This window comes from Triturus cristatus, chromosome 7 (genome assembly GCF_964204655.1).
Source record: "Triturus cristatus chromosome 7, aTriCri1.1, whole genome shotgun sequence".
NCBI lineage: Eukaryota > Metazoa > Chordata > Amphibia > Caudata > Salamandridae > Triturus > Triturus cristatus.
The window spans coordinates 1,065,599,482-1,065,616,523 of NC_140590.1; the positions used below are offsets into that span (position 1 = coordinate 1,065,599,482).

The 17,042-nt window shown below is 44.2% G+C and overlaps 1 protein-coding gene across 1 annotated transcript in view; it reads right to left on the reverse strand.

The window, feature by feature from the left end:
• Positions 1 to 1,824: 1,824 nt before the first annotated feature.
• GNPDA1 (glucosamine-6-phosphate deaminase 1) overlaps positions 1,825 to 17,042 on the reverse strand; it is a 34,511-nt gene continuing 19,293 nt past the window's right edge. Inside the window, exons 6-7 of the mRNA XM_085618142.1 lie at positions 16,203 to 16,377; positions 1,825 to 3,663 (exon numbers count right to left, since the gene is read on the reverse strand). Coding sequence (XP_085474268.1) covers positions 3,563 to 3,663; positions 16,203 to 16,377 — 276 coding nt within the window. The 3' untranslated portion in view covers positions 1,825 to 3,562. The remainder of the gene's footprint in view (positions 3,664 to 16,202; positions 16,378 to 17,042) is intronic.

The window sequence follows — 17,042 nt, forward strand, 5'->3', positions numbered from 1 at the left end:
AAATATAAAAATCGGTCTAGCCGTAGTGTTTCCCCTTCTTGGCCCTCTTTGGTTTTGCCTTAGTTACTTGTATTAGCAGCTTTAGACTGCCTTTGCTTCGCACAGCCACAAATAATACATTTGTTTTTGTGACATATTTTAGAAATACGCTGTGCATATTATTTGTTAACCGGGACTCCTCTTGGAGTTTAGTCTGAACATTTCGTACAAGGTCAAACAACATGATGTACTGTTTTCTTGTGCCCGGTCAGATATAACACAGTCGCACAGCTGCAGTATGCAAACACAGTAGTTCTTATCATATAAACTGTGTCTCAGCCCCCTGGAGAGCAGAGGGGAGAATTCCAGCAGAGAGACCAGTCTAGGAATGGAGGCAGCAGCCTTGCGTAAACTAAGTTTACACCACTGATGCGGACCACCCAACTACACATATCAGGTATGGGGTTCGGCACCAATCCCAGAGATCACTAATATACTCCTGTGTTCACATAGTGAGGCTAGACCTAAATAGATATATTAGGTGCCATGATCGAGTTGTTCATGGTACACAGTCTGTTAGTAATGCGGATTATTTTTCTCAGTTGGATCGGTTTATTAATCGGAGCAAACCCGCTTCAAAATGGACTACGATGGTTTCAATAAATATATTGTAAACTTTTTGTGTCTTTCTTCTGTTTATTATGGACACGTATGAGTGAGAAAGAAAGGTGATGATCTGTTTCCACGGTTCCCTTGTGGACTAGAAGTTATAGTTCTAAGTTTGTTGAAATCACCTGCTACTCTGAAAAGTACAGGCGTGCAGGTGAGGAACTGAACGCTAGTCGGATTTGGGTATAAAAGTACTGACGTGGTAGAGAGACTCAGTCCCTACATTCTGACGTCTTGTTCTCCCAAGGCACAGTTCTGTTTCCAAACAGAATCCCTGCAACATAGTCATATGTGTCTGGTAATCCAAAGTTCCTTATATGTAATAACTGCTATTGAGTCCTCTTTAAAGTTAATTCAAAACATGTCATTAGGAACACAGTTGTAGTATAAATTGCTATTAAGTATGCACATGTTTTTTACGAACTGTTCTACGAGTGTGCTGAAAAATGTATACATTTTGTATGAATTGTTTAGAAGACTGACATCTTTATAAGCATATAAACTTAATACCCACTCCCCCATAAAATGCTCTTTGGTGACCATCAATCGCAAGCAGCACTTAACAAAAACCCTAAAATAAGATTTTGCAGAAACAAAAAGTCACAACCAACTGCAGGTAAAATATCTTTTTCCCCCCAAACTCTTTACACACAGGTCCTTATATCTGACAGAAATGCAATGATATAGAAGATTTCATACTAAAGTAAACTATGCAAGGCATTACATTATTGTAGAAATTGTGACATATCCAGTCACAGAACTTAAGAAATAAACTACAAACTTTTGACATATGTTTGACATTTTTGAAGTTTGACTTATGAAAAAAACCTCTTCCACTCATTCAATGTAAACTTCCACTGACCATGAAACGCAGAGGAATTCTGTACAATCTTTCAGAAAAGCTGAATTCTGCCCGAGCATAACGTCAGGATTATCAGGACATTTATTGTAATGAAAGGAATGGAGTTGCACAATGTGTGAAATCTTCATTCTGTATAAAGAACATGGCCAAAAGTCGGTTTTCAAAAAGCTTCACCTTGAGCTCCACAATTCCAGTCAGCCAATAAGTGTTCATTCCATCCCATTAGCATCACAATTTCACTTAAGATGCAGACAACATTTAGGCACTTAGAATAAAAATAAAACAAAGTGTTTTAAGAAGAAAAATATGCAAAATAATCACAAATATGGTTTTAATGCATTGCTACTTTATAGAAAATATTTCCATTACAAAACATATGCAACAATATCCATGTGCTTCTGTGTTCATTTTTTTTTTGTAAACAGATTTTAATGAAGTGTTACAAAGCACTTGGCACAACTGCATTCGAACAGCATGTTTGTAATATTGTTCTCAAATCACCAACAGTTTAACTTTGTGCTCAATTCCCTCACAGTAAGAAACAATCCCGCCCCTCCCCATCTGAGTCAGTACAGGGTCATGCATATAATGCCAATGCATGGTTTGCCTGAGTGCTCTGAGGCAGGGCCCAGGGAGCAGGCAGGTCCGGTATGTGCTTCTATGTTCATGTCATAATGGTTTACACATTACAATTGCCAAGAAGGATGAAAGACAGAATATCACATCACATAGAAGGAAAGGATAAAGAAGGTCAACGGAACTTCAGTAAGTGATGCACTGAAACTGGAAATATCAATTTCATAGAAATCATCAAGGCAGAAAAAAAGCGAAGCAAAATAAAATAAAAAACAGCAAGCAAATTATATAGAGGAGCACAAGGCCAAGTACTGAAAACTACTAATTTAATTCAAGAAAGTTAGTGTTTGGCTGAAGATAGAACCACCTTGGAGCAGACAAGAGGGGCAGGGTGGAGAGGACAAGAGCACCAAAGTATTGAAATGATAATGGACTTCTAAAAGCTTACAGGTAAATGGGATCACAGTTCCACTACAAATGCATAAACAGATGAACAGTAAGTTTTCCAATACAAAATTGTTTTAATGTATGTTACATCCTATTGATTATCAAATGTTTCATTAAAAAAAATGCCAACATAGTAAGGCCGCACTGAAGATGCAAGAATCATCCAAGAATCATTAACCAATATAAAATGTTTCAAAACTTTACATTCCATTGCCTGGTTACTGAGCATCAGTCTTAAAACATCATCACAATCTTACACTTACTCTTGTTCCCTTATTTTGATCCAAGATCCGTCTCTTGTAATAAAGCCTTGCTGCTGAATCCAGAAAGGCTAGTTGCAGGTATCCCACTTTTAATCATTTCACATTTTCATATGTTTCCATGCAGATTCAGAAAGTGCTTTCAGTTATATTGTACATAAAACATGAGCTGCTAATTATTTAATCTTATGACCAAACCCTGCACAGTCACAAGAATATAGGATATTGATCTTCAGGATAATATTAAGTGAATATTTAATTCAACCACACAAAACTAAAATAATGCATGGCATTCAAAGATTTCTAGTACCAGTTGATTTTCTAAACTACAGGTAATACTAGACTACACATTTATGAAACTGGCCAATTCATCAAGAATAAGTGTGACTAAACTGGATCTTTTGTGTGTTGAATCCAACAGGTTTCGTATAGAAGCCTACTTGAGGTTTGCTTTGCTAAATAGCTTGACAGCATTGTCCGAAAAAGTGAGCACAGCACTCTGGACAGCTTCATTCAGCCCATTCCTGTGGAGTTCATAATCGGGAAAAAGGGTACAAAATCACCACCAGATCTATAGTGCAGCTGGAATCTAGAATTTCAAATTAAGATCAGACACACGTTAAAACCCTAATTCCACTTCCGTGACTTGTAATTACTGAGTAAACTAAGACTTTTCTGAAGAAGCAAATTTCAGCCCCCAAGTTCTTCTTGGCCTTGGATGGGTTTTGAAAAGTAGGTGACAACACTGTCAATCTCCAGCAGAAGATTGTCAGTCACTGTAGGGCTTTTTTGCTGTTTGGCTGATCTCATTCGAGTTCTCCTTCATGCTGTACAAAGGGTCCACAAGCTTGTTGTGCACGTGCATTAAACCTTGAAAAGATAAGAGCAAGCATTTAAATTGCAGAAGACCAAACAGTGTCCAAAGCATCACAGATTTTCTTTTTTATTAAATACCACATGTTATGAAGAGGTATGACTGGCAAAAACAGATGAATAGCTTTGCTGCAAAGGGTTCGGATTAAGGATTTAGGTATTCACTGTTTCCATACTGGGTGAGTCAAGCCTTTAAGGTAAGGAACCTGAAACCATGAAACTTTACACAGGGGTGGGGTGTGTGTATTCACTGAGAAAAAAGGGGGACACTATAGTTAGGTAACTCGTGCCCTAAAGCAACTATAACTTGTGCCCCTGCTACGCACACTATTGTCATCAATGACGTAATTTCAGATTTGCAGTCATGTTATCAATGATGTCATAGAACAGATCATGAGTTATGTGGTATGGGAGTTAAGTAGCAGTGCACTGTGAGGGTGCAAGTTATAAGTACTTTAGGGCATGTGTTATAGTTACTTGAGATAACTATAACTGGTGAATTTCAGGGTCTTTGTTAGTTTAAAACTGTATGTTTAAACTGACATTTTGACCTTACTATAACGTCCCTTTAACTTTTGTTTTTTTTAACCAATTTCTAAGGTTTCTTTTGTAATTCTTCACAAACTAACTCGCAATACACACAATTTCTTAATCTCCGGTAGGTCCTCACTGTAGCGCCAGGACACCTTCGGGTAGCAGCAGCGCTTTACAAATGCAATTAACATTAAGTAAGATATTCTTACAAATCCTAAATATAACCTCACTAACTTTTCGTTTTTTCTGTGGATGTCTTATGTTTTTTGTTTTTTAAAAATATCTAGTAAGATGTCCATCACTGTGCACAACGTGGCATTGGGGGCCCAATCCTCCGCTGCACACGGCTAGAGACCTACGCCCAAACCCCTCCCTCATGGCTGTGCCATACCCCCAGTGGGCAGGCACGGCTGAACATGTGATGTAACAATATAAAGGGTGACATTTTAATTAAGGTAGACCTGCTGACTGTCAGGACACCAAAATATCAAAAGCTATACTCCTGCAGCCCTCCCAATGTTGAAAACAAATGGCTGGTGGTGCCCTTGCTGCCCACTATGAACATTTGCTTACAGGATAAAAATTATTTTCTGCTTGTATGCGTGGCTGGAGATACACATGCTTAGAATACACTGTATAGCAGTATCCTCCAGAAAGCGGTGACGAGCATGTCGATGATGCAGATGTGTGAGATAAGGTCTTTATCAAACTGGCCTATATGGGCCTGTTGATAGACAAGAAGGTTCTCACAATAATGGCAAGTACAAGTTTGCGGTGTTGACCAGGTGGCAGTTTTGCAGCTATCCACCAGTGGGACTTTTCCCAGAAATGCCAGAGTGGTGCCCTTTTTAAGGGTGGATTAAGCCCTAGGTGAGCAGGTAGAGCGCCTTTTGCCCTGTGAAAACATGTCTGAACGAATCTGTATATCCACCTGACTATGCCTGCCTTGGAGATGGAGTGACCTCTCTGGGGCTTTGTAAAGGAGACAGAGGTGATCCAAATTACTGACTGGCTTGGTCCTACATGAGAGCACATGGTAGTACATGAAAACCTGCTTCAGATACAAAACGCTTTCCGCAATGGAGTCAGTTTATTTAAAGAAAGCCATGGTTTGGTTGAAGTGGAAAGGTAATACTACGTAGGGAGGAATTTTGTATTGGTCCTAAGGACTACCATATCTCTGTGTACTTGGATGAATGACTCCTGTAGGAGGAGCGCTTGCAGCTCACTCCTGCCTCTAAGAGAGAAAATTGCTATGAGGAAAGCCACCTTCCAAGAGAGGAACAGGGCAGGAATGCACTGGCTCAAATGGTGGACCCGTGAGTTTGGCGAGTTTCCACGCCAGAAGTATTCTAGGAGGTATGACCCTTTTAAGGACTTATGATCACTGTTCTGCATGAAGGCCTTGGCCGTGCCAAAACGCAGATGAACAGAAGTGTAGGCAAGGCTTGCCTTTTGTAAGTGTAGGAGGTAAGCAACCATATCCTGGATGATAGTTTGGAGAAGCAGTAATGAACATCTCCTCTTTTGCGGTGCAACAGGCTCAAGGTGTGGGCCAATGATCCACCTTTCAATATAGCCATACAATCTTGTGAAAGATTGAGATACCAGATTACTAGGATCTTGAGTACCACATTGCAAGGTTGAGCAGGCCTGAGTCCAAATGCCTGACCTGGTCTCTGTGTGAAAAGGTAAAGCCTGAGAGAAAGTCTCTTGTGGGGGCTGAGTGACATCTCAAGGAGGGTGGAGTACCAAGGCTGGCTGGCCTATGGTGGCAGTACTAGGATGACGGTTGGTGAGGTTTGCCTAAGTTTTCTCACCATGAAGGGAAGGAGCTGGAGAGGTGGAAACGATAAGGGAAATATACTCAACCAGATGATCCATACTCCAGCCTTTGGACTATAGATGCGGGTACCTGGCGGCCAAGTTTAGGCATTTTTGTGTTTTCTGTAGGAGCGATCAGGCCTATGTGAGGTGTGCCCCAACACTAGACGTATTTGCGAAGAACCTGGGGGTGGAGTTACCATTCATGGACTTGCTGATGCGTCCTGTTGAGCAAGTCGACAAAGTTGTTGCCTACGCCAGAAGATGCCATGAGACTAATGTCATGGCACATAGTCCAGTACCAGATCCTCTGCATTAAGTGGGAAAGCAGAGGGGGGAGTGCGTCGCCCTGCTTCTGAATGCCATCCAGGACGGTCATGTTGCCCATTCTGATAAGGATTACCTTGCCCCCCCGACTAGAAAGCCTTGAGTGAAAGGTGGATCGCAAGCAGTTCTAGGTTATTGACGTTGTGACCCTGGTAGTGGGAGGGCCTCATCCCCACATCCCCTGAACTTTGATCTTGTTGAGATGCGTGCCTCTTTCAGAAACAGAGGAGTCTGTTGTAATGGTCTTCTCTGGAAGAGGGTCTGCAAAAGGCCTGCCTTGTACTAGGTTGCTGGTGTTCCATCGTTGTAAGGAGTACAGCGCCTTTACCTGTAGCAACACTAGATTTTCCCAGTGACAGTCCGCTTGAGTACATTAATCCCCCGAGACACTGTTGGCGGGGTGTGCATTAGCAGCTGGTATGAGGGACGATGGCAATGCAGGAGGCCATCATCTCTATAAAGCGCATGACCATACAAACTGGCAGTTGACAACTGGGCTGAAAAAGATAAAGCAGGTGCTGACAGGCAAAGTCCCTTTGTTGGACAGGGTAGGGTTTGCCTACAACTGCATGTAAAATTGACCCTAGAAAGGACTGTTTTTGCAGAGGTTGCAAGTGGGACTTGGCAGCTTTTATACTGAAACGCAAGCTGCAGAGCAAAGATCACCACAGTTTGAGTGTGTCCCGGGCACTGCAGATTGCTACTGCTCTTTATCAGCCAGTCATCAAGGTAGGGGAGGATGTGAATGCCCTCCCTTCGCAGGTGTGCGATCACCTCCCCTAAGCTCTAAAAAATATACCATCGGAGCTGTGTTGACCCCGAAGGGGAGTGCTCTGAACTGGTAGAGTTTTCCACTTACCACGAAGAGACGGTATCTCAGATGTACGGGATGGATTGGGATGTGGAAATAGGCATCCTTGAGAGCGAGGGCCATCATAAAGTCTCCCTTTGAAGGAGTGAGATAACATCCTGCAGGGTTGTTATGCGGAAATGTCCAGATAGGATGTATTGGGGTATGAGATGGGTTATAGTGAGCCATCCATTTTGACAATTAGGTAAGAGTGAGAGTACACCCTGCAGGAAGTGGTGTTCCTGACTGAGTTTGTGGTGGTATGATGGGTGGGGTGATATGTAGTCTGAGACAAGAGCTAGGACCCATTTGTCTAATATGATTTCCGCACAGCAAGGGGGGGGAATTTGCACAACCTGGTACAGACAGGTGATGTGTGATCAGGGCAGAGGCCAGGCAAGTTACTGCTTGGAGGTGGTAGCTTCCTTGCTGGAGCCACCCTTGCCCCTACCCTGCCTGTTGTCCCTGTAGAAGCCCCTATTAATCCCCTGCCGGTCTGATAGTGGTACGCTTGCTGCTGCCTTTGAAAGAAGTGGGACTGATCGGACAAGGTGGTGTTGGCCTGTGCCTCTGGGCTGAGGCCACCAAAAGGAGCCGCAGTAGGAAGTGAACTGAAGTGCCCTCACGGATTTTGAAGTCTCAATATCTTTTTTGCTCTTTTCAAGCATCTCATCAACCTGAGACCCGAAACGGTGCTCCTCATTGAACGGGAGTTTGAGGGGATGCTATCGCACCTCAGGTTGGAACCCGGAGATATGAAGCTAAACGCGACTCCTAAGTAAGATGCTAGTCTTAATGCCCCTGGAGGCTGAGTCTGTGCCATCCTATGCACAATGGATGCTGGCATTGGAGGAGACTGTTCTTAGACACTATCTCCTCTCCCAGCGTCCTACACTGCTTATGGAGGTTCATCTCCTTCCACTGCACCCTTGTCTTACTGTGACAGGAGTGCCACTGAATTGGCTGTGTGCCAATGGGTTGCCGCTTGTACAGTCACCTTCTTGCCCACCACATCAATTTCCTTGCTGACCTTAACTTGAGAATAAGCAGCAGCAGTGGCCTGGGCGTAGGCATGCTTGCAAGCAGTGTGCATCACTGGGGAATTAAGGAAAATCTGACCCTAATATAAGCAGGGTTGGTTGGAGACAGCCTAAACTTCTTTTCTACTCTGGTGCGACCACCTAACTTTGACAGTATCTTTAGCATGGGGAGAAACTGCACGGTGCACTCCAATTTAAAAAGCATCTCCAGCAGGAAATCCCTTGAGTGATGTCAAACTCTACCTTATGCCTTCTGGAAGACCTTATGGTATGCTGTACTGCATCAGGGTTGAGGCCCTCACTGGATAATGATCCAAGTCCAGATCATCCGAAAGAACCAACATTGTAATCATCCCAGAGGTCTTGGGAGAGACCCCTGGTTTAGCCGCATTGGTCAAAGGTGCCGTAGGAGTTGCCGGATTGTGATTCTGAGACGGGTGACCCCTCATATGGCTCTGGCAGAAGCAATGGAGATGGGGTGGTTGGGAGCAGTGCTGGGGGACGGAGGTACAGTCAGATTGTGTGGTAAGGGGACAGGGCTACTACCTGTGTTCCTATGCCTTTTGAGTGTTGGTATTGGGGAGGTACGCCTTGGAAGGAGAGTCTCCTCTTCGGAGGAACAGGCTCCAAAAGGATGCTGTGCAGCCAATAGAGGTGGATTTGTGGCGATCTTGCTCGTGATTGGGTGCTTTAAGACGCGCCTTTTTCTTTTAGCATCCAACTCTTGCTGAAGAGCCTCCAAGATTGGGGGAACGGTATCTTAATCAATGGTGGGCTGGGTTCTCCCATGCATTCGGATCCGAGAAGGGTTTCGGAGCCGAGGGAGGCTTTGGGGGTCAATGTCTGCTTGTGGACAGGCGCCGAAGGAGGTGTAGGTGCAATCTTGGTGTGGGGTGCTGGTGCTCGGCACTCAGTGAGTGGCTGGTGCTCGAAAGCAATGTGGGTAAATGCCATTGGCTGGAGGCGTGGTGGTGTCGGCGGGTGCCAATAGATGCCCATGTCCCGACTCTTGTGCTCAGAGCTCAGTGCCAGACTCCGCCAGGAGCGGTGCTCTACCTTGACATGGGTTTTCTTATGGAGCCACCCTTTGGAGGTATGGGCGTTTTAGGCCGAAAGCATACTCACCAACCTGGGTGTGGTCTTCAAGTGAGGGACTGTTCTCTGCACGGAGTCTGCGTTTTCCATGCACTGGTCACCAGATTCGCTGGATAACACGGTTTCTGGGCTGGGTGACTGTTTCCCTGCTGAGTCTCCAGACAGTCCAGCCTTCACTTGTTCTTGGGCAGTGAGGGGATCTTTCTTGAGAATACCTGCTGCTGCATCATGTTGTGTGACAAGCGGCATTCTCGGTGGTACCAAGGTTTCTTTTTTTGATTGGAAAGTGAGGCACTGTTGTGATCAGTGGATAGGTAGAGATTACACACCTCGTGCTGGTCTGCAGCAGGCTATTTGGAATGGCAGCAAGAGCAATTCTGGGATGGTGAGTCGGTGTAGCATTCTCAGGTGACAGAAGAATGGAAACTGTGCTTAACCCCGAGGAGGGCCAGGCCCTGGACGCCTCACTACCCGCGACAGTAATCCTCAGTGCTGCCAATGTGTGTGCTGGTATGATTCTGAAGCTTGGTGCGCGATGGGATGAGAAAGAAACTGAACTTGCCGGACGGAAAACATGTTTGGAAAACAACAGTCTTGGAGCCAACTCAGTGCCCGTCTGAACCGGATCGCAGAAAAAAAGACAACATAGATTCGGGGGCCATACACAATGTACAAGAAAAGTAGGCACAGCACATCTTGTGACTTCAAAGACTTATTCAAAGAAAAACAACTTGCAAACATCCAACCCAAACACTAGATGGCAGCATAATGCGGAGGTGTATCTACAGCCACACATGCACCAAACAATTTTATTAAAAACATATATTGTATTGTATTGTAATTGCATTTATATAGCACTAACTACCCCTGACGAGGCGTCAAAGCGCTTTTTCGGCGGGTAGCACGCTACTCCGGAACCCATAAAGGATTAGTGGTGAATTAGTATAGTGAAATATGAAAGTAATTTGAGTGGTGGATATTAGTCAGTTATTTGGATTGGGAAGGGTAGCGGAGGGATAGAAGAGGGGAAAAAAGGTGTGCATTTATATAGGCTTGTTACCCCTAATGGGGTGGTAAAGCACTTTCCTGGCGAGTAGCACGCTACTCCAGAACCCATAAGGATTAGTGGTGGATTAGTATAGTGAAATATGAAAGTAATTTGGAGTGGTGGATAATAATCAGTTGTTTGGATTGAGAAGGGTAGCGGAGGGATGTACAAGGGGAAAAAGGTTTGCATTTATATAGCGCTTATTACCCCTGATGGGGTGTTGAAGCGCTTTTTCGGCAAGTAGCACCCTACACGCTACTCTGGAACTCAAAGGATTAGTGGTGTAATTAGTATAGTGAAGTAATTTGAGTGGTGGATATTAGTCACTTATTTGGATTGAGAAGGATAGCGGAGGGATAGAAGAGGGAAAAAGGTCTGCATTTATATAGTGCTTGCTAACCCCAATGTGAGTTTTTTTTGGCGAGTAGCACACTACTCTGGAACCCATAAAGGCTTAGTGGTGAATTAGTATAGTGAAATATGAAATTTGAGAAGTGGACATGTCAGTCTGTTATTTTGATTGAAAAGGATAGTGGAGGGATAGAAGAGAGTAGGATTTCTATTTTTGTTTTTGGAGCATATAGCAGTAGTGGGAGGCTTAGGATGAGCGAAAAGGGATGTGGAGGGGAAGAGTCAGAGGGAAGAGGTGTCAGGTAGTGCAAGGAGGGGTAGAGTAGGGCAGAGTCTAGAAAGGGCTATTTTGGGGATCACAGTAGTGGTATGGTGTTTGAGATGAATGAGAGTGGAAGTAGAGGATATATTGATAGAGGTATAGGGTGGTGGGAAATAGGGTAGTGCATTGGAAAGAGTAGTAGAAAGAGGTTTGAGATGAGTCAGAGTTGAGGTGGAAGATATATTGAGAGAGGTATAGGTTGAGAAATAGGGTAGTGCATTGGATATGCTGAATTAGAAGTAATAAATATATAGATCCATATGTACATGTAACGTTTATAGTGGCATAAAGGAAGTATGTATATGTAGATTAAAGATATCAATGGATGTATAGGGTGAGAAATAGGGTAGTGCATTGAATATGTTTTTCTTTAGGAAAGTAATAAATATATAGATCCAAGTACATGGGATATAGAGATGCATAAAGGAAATAGGTATAAGTGGATTAAAGATGCATAAAGGAAATAGGTATAAGTAGATTAAAGATGCATTCGATAAACTCTGGTTTTGAATTGTTGTACCTAAAAATGTATTTATTTTTTTAAACAATTATTTGGCATGTTTATACAAAGTACATAGAAATGCTTATATACAGGAGGGATCTGCAGCATATTTCTGTTTGCGTATGGTGCTTATGTGGGGAAGAGCCAATTCTTGAGTAGTTTTCTGAAGATAAGGTGGTTGTCTGTGGCTCTTATGTTGGGGGGTAAAGAGTTCCATATTTTGGCTGCTTGAATAGAGAAGGATGTGGCACCCATGGTTTTTTTCTTGTATCTTGGGATTTTGAGGCGAGGTTTCACTCTTGAACGGAGGTTCCTATGATGAATGCGTTTGGTGATTGTATTCCTGATGAAGAGCAGTCACATTCCATGTATCACTTTGTGGGTGATACAAAGCAGCCTGAACGCAGATCTTCTGGCAACCGGTAACCAATGCAGGGCTTTCAAGGCAGGGGAGATGTCTGGCGGATTGATATGCAAGAGTAGTCTGGCAGCCGAGTTCTGAATCTGTTGTAGTCTTTTCATAGTTAAAGGTGATCCGTGGTAGAGGCTATTGGCGTAATCGAGTTTGGACAGAACAAAGGAGATGGTAGCTTGGCCCTTGTGTGGAAATCCCAAATGGGGAAAGATTCGTAGCAGAGTTTATATAGCACCAAATCTTGATCTTGCTAGTTTGTCCACTTGGGCATTTATTCATCGATAGCTTGGGCGACAGACCTTTTAGAAGTTGAGAATGTGGTTGGTTCAGAACTCACAAGCATGAAATGTGGGGAGGAGGGACCGGTTGGGGAAATTTGCTCCATGTTATAGTAACACTGACGCTAGCACACTAGATTAAAAGGATACGCATAAATCGCGACACAATCGGTTCCCATGTTGCAGACGGGCCAATGGGCGAAACTTGATATAGGCCAAGCCCCATAATGAACCCTTTCCTGGAACGTTAATGGTCTTGTTAATAAAATTAAATGAGGGGAGGTGGCCTAGTTTACCCACAGACAGGCACCAGACTTGGTGCTGCTCCAGGAGACTCATCTCCTGGGCATGCACTGTTAGTGTGTCCAGCGGGGTCCATATGTTTTGATCACTCATGCGGGCTTGGTCAGGTCTTTCAGAGGGGTGGTGATTTTAATTAGAAAAAATCCCCCTTTTAAGTTGACCCAGAAATGGGAGGTTCCGGCAGGATGCTATGTTGGGATCCAGGGCACCTGAGGTCATCAGTCCATATTGATCCTGAAGGTCCATGCCCCCTTCAGATTATAGCCACAGTAGTGATAGGCCCTGTACTTCTGTTATCTACAGCTACAAGGCAGATCATAGGGGAGACCTTAATGACATCCTGGATAGGGGGGAGGGATAGGTCAGCGGCCCCCAATTTGCACCACACCAGGCTAATAAATTATGTCACTCCACCCGGACCTGTGGAGACTGAAACACCCCCAAGACTGGCAGTATTCCTACTTCTACCTCTCTGGAGCAAATTAATCCTTCCCCCAAATAGATTATGTGTTTGTACCAGCCACTGAAGCAGTAGCTGTTGAAGAAGAATATCTAGCCCAGGAAATATACAACCACTCGCTCCTCAGGCTGACATTGGGACGCGAGGAGACAAGATGGGTGAGCTAGCAGGAGCTGGAAACTTAGCGCCTGGGAGTTGCAGGATATGACATTAGTCAAAGGAGTTGAGGATGGCATCCAACCTGTATTTTGTCTGTACGGTCGCCTCCCCAGTGACACTCTGGGAGGCATATAAAACAGTCCTTCGAGATAAAGTTCAAAATCTAATAGTGCAGGGGAAAAGGGCTGCGCAAGTAGAAGAACTGGAGAAAAAGATTGCAGACAGGGAGACAAGTTACCCAACAAGTACAACAGAGGAAGAATGGAGGCTCCTAGAATTAAGGAAAGAGGAATACAGGATGGCGACCACTGAGGCAACGAAGAAACAATATATTGTGCAGCAAAAATGGGTCTGTGAAGTAGGAGACAAGACTTAGCTCAGAGGGAGCAAGTGTTGTGATGGGTAGGGAAAAATAGGTCACATGAGGGAAGGATGATTCAAACTGACAGAGGCATAACAGAAGAATTTGTCTGTTACTTTTGCAAGTTGTGTGAGGGACGACAATCAGTAGATGAGTGGGGCATAACTGATTTCCTAGCTGCACTGCGTCTACTGATGTTGCTGGCGGCCATCAGGGCCACCCTTGACGAGGAGCTCACAGATGCCTTGGCAAGTATGTTTAATGGGAAAATCACCAGGACCCTGTGGCTTCCCGCTGGAACTATATAAACGACTTTTGTGATCACTAGTCCTCATAGGCGCACTATGCTTTAAGGGGCCTTTGCGGAGTGGATGCTGCCAGTGCATCTCTGCCACGCCATCATAGTTATAATACCCAAGCCTAGCAAACCCAAGCATCTGTGTATTGTCTATCGGTCCATCTCGCCCCTCAATATAGAGGTGAATGTGCTTGCCAAAATACTAGCCAATTGTCTGATAGACATCATTTCTCACCTAGAGCATACAGATCAATCGGGTTTCATGCCGGGGAGGGTGACTCTGTAGAACTTGCGGAGGCTGTATAGCTGGATAGACGTGATGGGGCAAACGTAGAGCCACTAGCAATTTTGTCACTAGACACTAATAAAGAGTTTCTTTTGGATTTGGCCCCAATTTCTGTAAATGGGTCCCGCTACTCTATAAAACGCCCACAGCTGCAGCCAGAGACAATGAGTTTCTGACCGACCCCTTTCCCATAGGCCATGGGACTAGACCGGGGTGCCTGCTTTCTCCCCTTCTTTTCGCACTGTGTATAAGGCCCTTGGCCTGCTGGGTGAGGGCAGGCCTGACAGGGTTTCCTGAGGTAATTGGCCAGGGGGAAACAATTGACTTTACACAGATGACATCTTGTTGTACCTTTTGGACCAACAGATCTCTATCCCTAAAGTCCTGGCCATGTTCCAAGCCTTTGAAAGGTACTCAGGGTACCGGATAAACTGTGAGAAATCTAGAGTATATGCTGTAGGCCCTTGTGAGCTGTTGAGCAAACTATTGTACTTTGCAGGTGTGGAGGGATGGGTTTGGCTACCTAGGCATTGAAATAATGCAGGATAAAATTAACATTCTGGACAGAAAGCTAAAAGTGGATGGACACGGATCGTTGGAGAGGATTGCAACTCTCAATGCTGGAAAGGGCTGCCATCTTTAAGATGGTCACACTCCCTAAATTGATTTACGTCATGCAGAATCCCTCTATTTGCATCTTCAAGTCCTATTTTGACAGAATAGGCAAAATGATACAAACTCTCTTATGGGACACCGTCCTCCCCCCCCTAGCTGAAGTGAGGCTGAAATCATTTGAAGCCCTACAAAGTGAATACAAACTGGATCCCACACAACACTAAGTATGTGCAACTGCGACAGGCCCTGCTGGTGGAATACTTGGATTGGGCTTCATTCCCGGGCACTAGCCCCTTGGAGAATCAGGTCCTCAGTGAAGAACTAGGCATAGGGGTGTCAACTCCGATCTATCGCACCACACTGAATAATAAACCAGAAACCCTGGGGAGCCTTCAAGGGGCCTGGGAGAGAGACCTGGGGCCTAATGAAGATGTGGACTGGGAGGCGGCCTTGACGCACCCCTGAGAAGTGGCTATTCAATCTAAATTGGTATAAGTTCAATTAAAATCCTACATAGAATCTACTATAATGGAAGTAGACTACATAGGATGGGCAGGGAAGCAGACCCTTAGTGCTTACAATGCAGGGTGGACAGGGGCACCTTCCTGGATTCTCTATGGGACTGCCCTGGAGTGGCCAAATACTGGGAAGGCATTAAGGGGGGGCTAGAGGTAGTCTATGGGGTTACCATTACAGACAGTCCCAATACCTCATTCTGGGAATACCGTGCAAGGTGGATCTTACACATGCACAGCTACTGTTCTGTAATCTAGGCTTCATGTTAGCGAAAAGAGATATTGCCATGTATTGGGGTAAACAACAACTCCCCATGAAAAGACAGTGGATCGCAGGCATGGACTTGAGTATGGAGGCAGAATGGGTGCTTTACTGTGTGGCTCATATAACTGTTGCGATCCAATAAATAGGTCACTTGAGATAGATTTGATCAGGTTTGCGAGACGGAAATGAACTCCAGGAAAAAAATTGGGAAGGTGGGGAAAGGAAGAATTGATGAACTTGATAGTGCTTCAATCACGATTCTACTTTAATAGGTGACTGTGTTTATGTTAATAGCAACAATAAAACAGACTGTCAAGCATTTTATAGGAGTCATGATTTTGAAGATGAAATGCTGATCCCACAGAAGGCTGTGGAGTTGGGTTGGATGGTGGGAGACAAGTGGTGTCATGGCTGTCAAGGGATGAAGTGATACAGCTGATCCATAATTAAACCAGTGTACCTTTGCACCGAGGGGTAGAAAGGGGACGAAGAGAGTTATAGTTATATTGCTTTATAGAATGGCTATGACGTCCAATTCCAAGCAAGAGCATACAGAATTTAGTGGGTGGGAACACACACCAATTGTCATGTTTGCTATACATGGCAGATTTATCTCTGTTTACCTCTGTAATCATGCTGAAAGCTGCATACAACATATTTGTATTCAAGGCACACATGGTAGCCCTACCTTTGAAGTATTTAACTGTTTTCACTCTGAGCTCCAGCGTAGCGTCCTCATCGCACACAAATACCGTGGACGGATGCTGCTGAAAGGCAGACACAGTCCACATGTGGTTGACACCCTCTTCGATGGCTTTGTACAAAGCAAAAGCTTTGTGTGCTCCAGTGATGAGGATCATAACCTGAAAGTCAAACAAACAAGGCATGGCAATCACTTGTCTGGTATGAGAGGAGAAAATAAAGACGTTACAAAAACACCCTTCCTTTCCAAAATGCCACTCATAACAAACTGGTCATGGCCATCTCGTCAAAGTGCAGGCATAAATGACCCACAAATCATGAGACGTTATTAATGGGAAAAGGCCATATTTTAGGTGCAGTACAGAACTTACCTTTCCAATAAATCCTGGAAAGTCTGAAAAGGGTTTTCAGTTTTATTGCTAAAAAAGCATTGAATTCCAAAGTGGAAGATTACACCTTTTACCATTAAAAGCAGGCAGGGCCGGAATGGGAACCAAAAGCAGCCCTGGCAAATTGTGTCAGACAAGCCCTCATAATGCACGTAGTGCGCAGGCGCAACGAGCAAATCCGACCAGTGCAACGAGGTAGGCCTTGAGGCTTCCCCCAAGAAATATTTTTTTAAATGCAAATCTTACAACACATTTTTCATTATAGAACCTTGTGTAATTGCTGAATGCAAAGGGGGAACTGGGGTCTGCTGTTTCTTGGCCTAAAGAGTACAGTACATATATGATAAAGATTATTCAAAATTCAAATCAATGGATTTATGTAAAATGTGATCCCTGCAATGCATTTCAGTTTAGTATATTAAATTATATTAGGACAG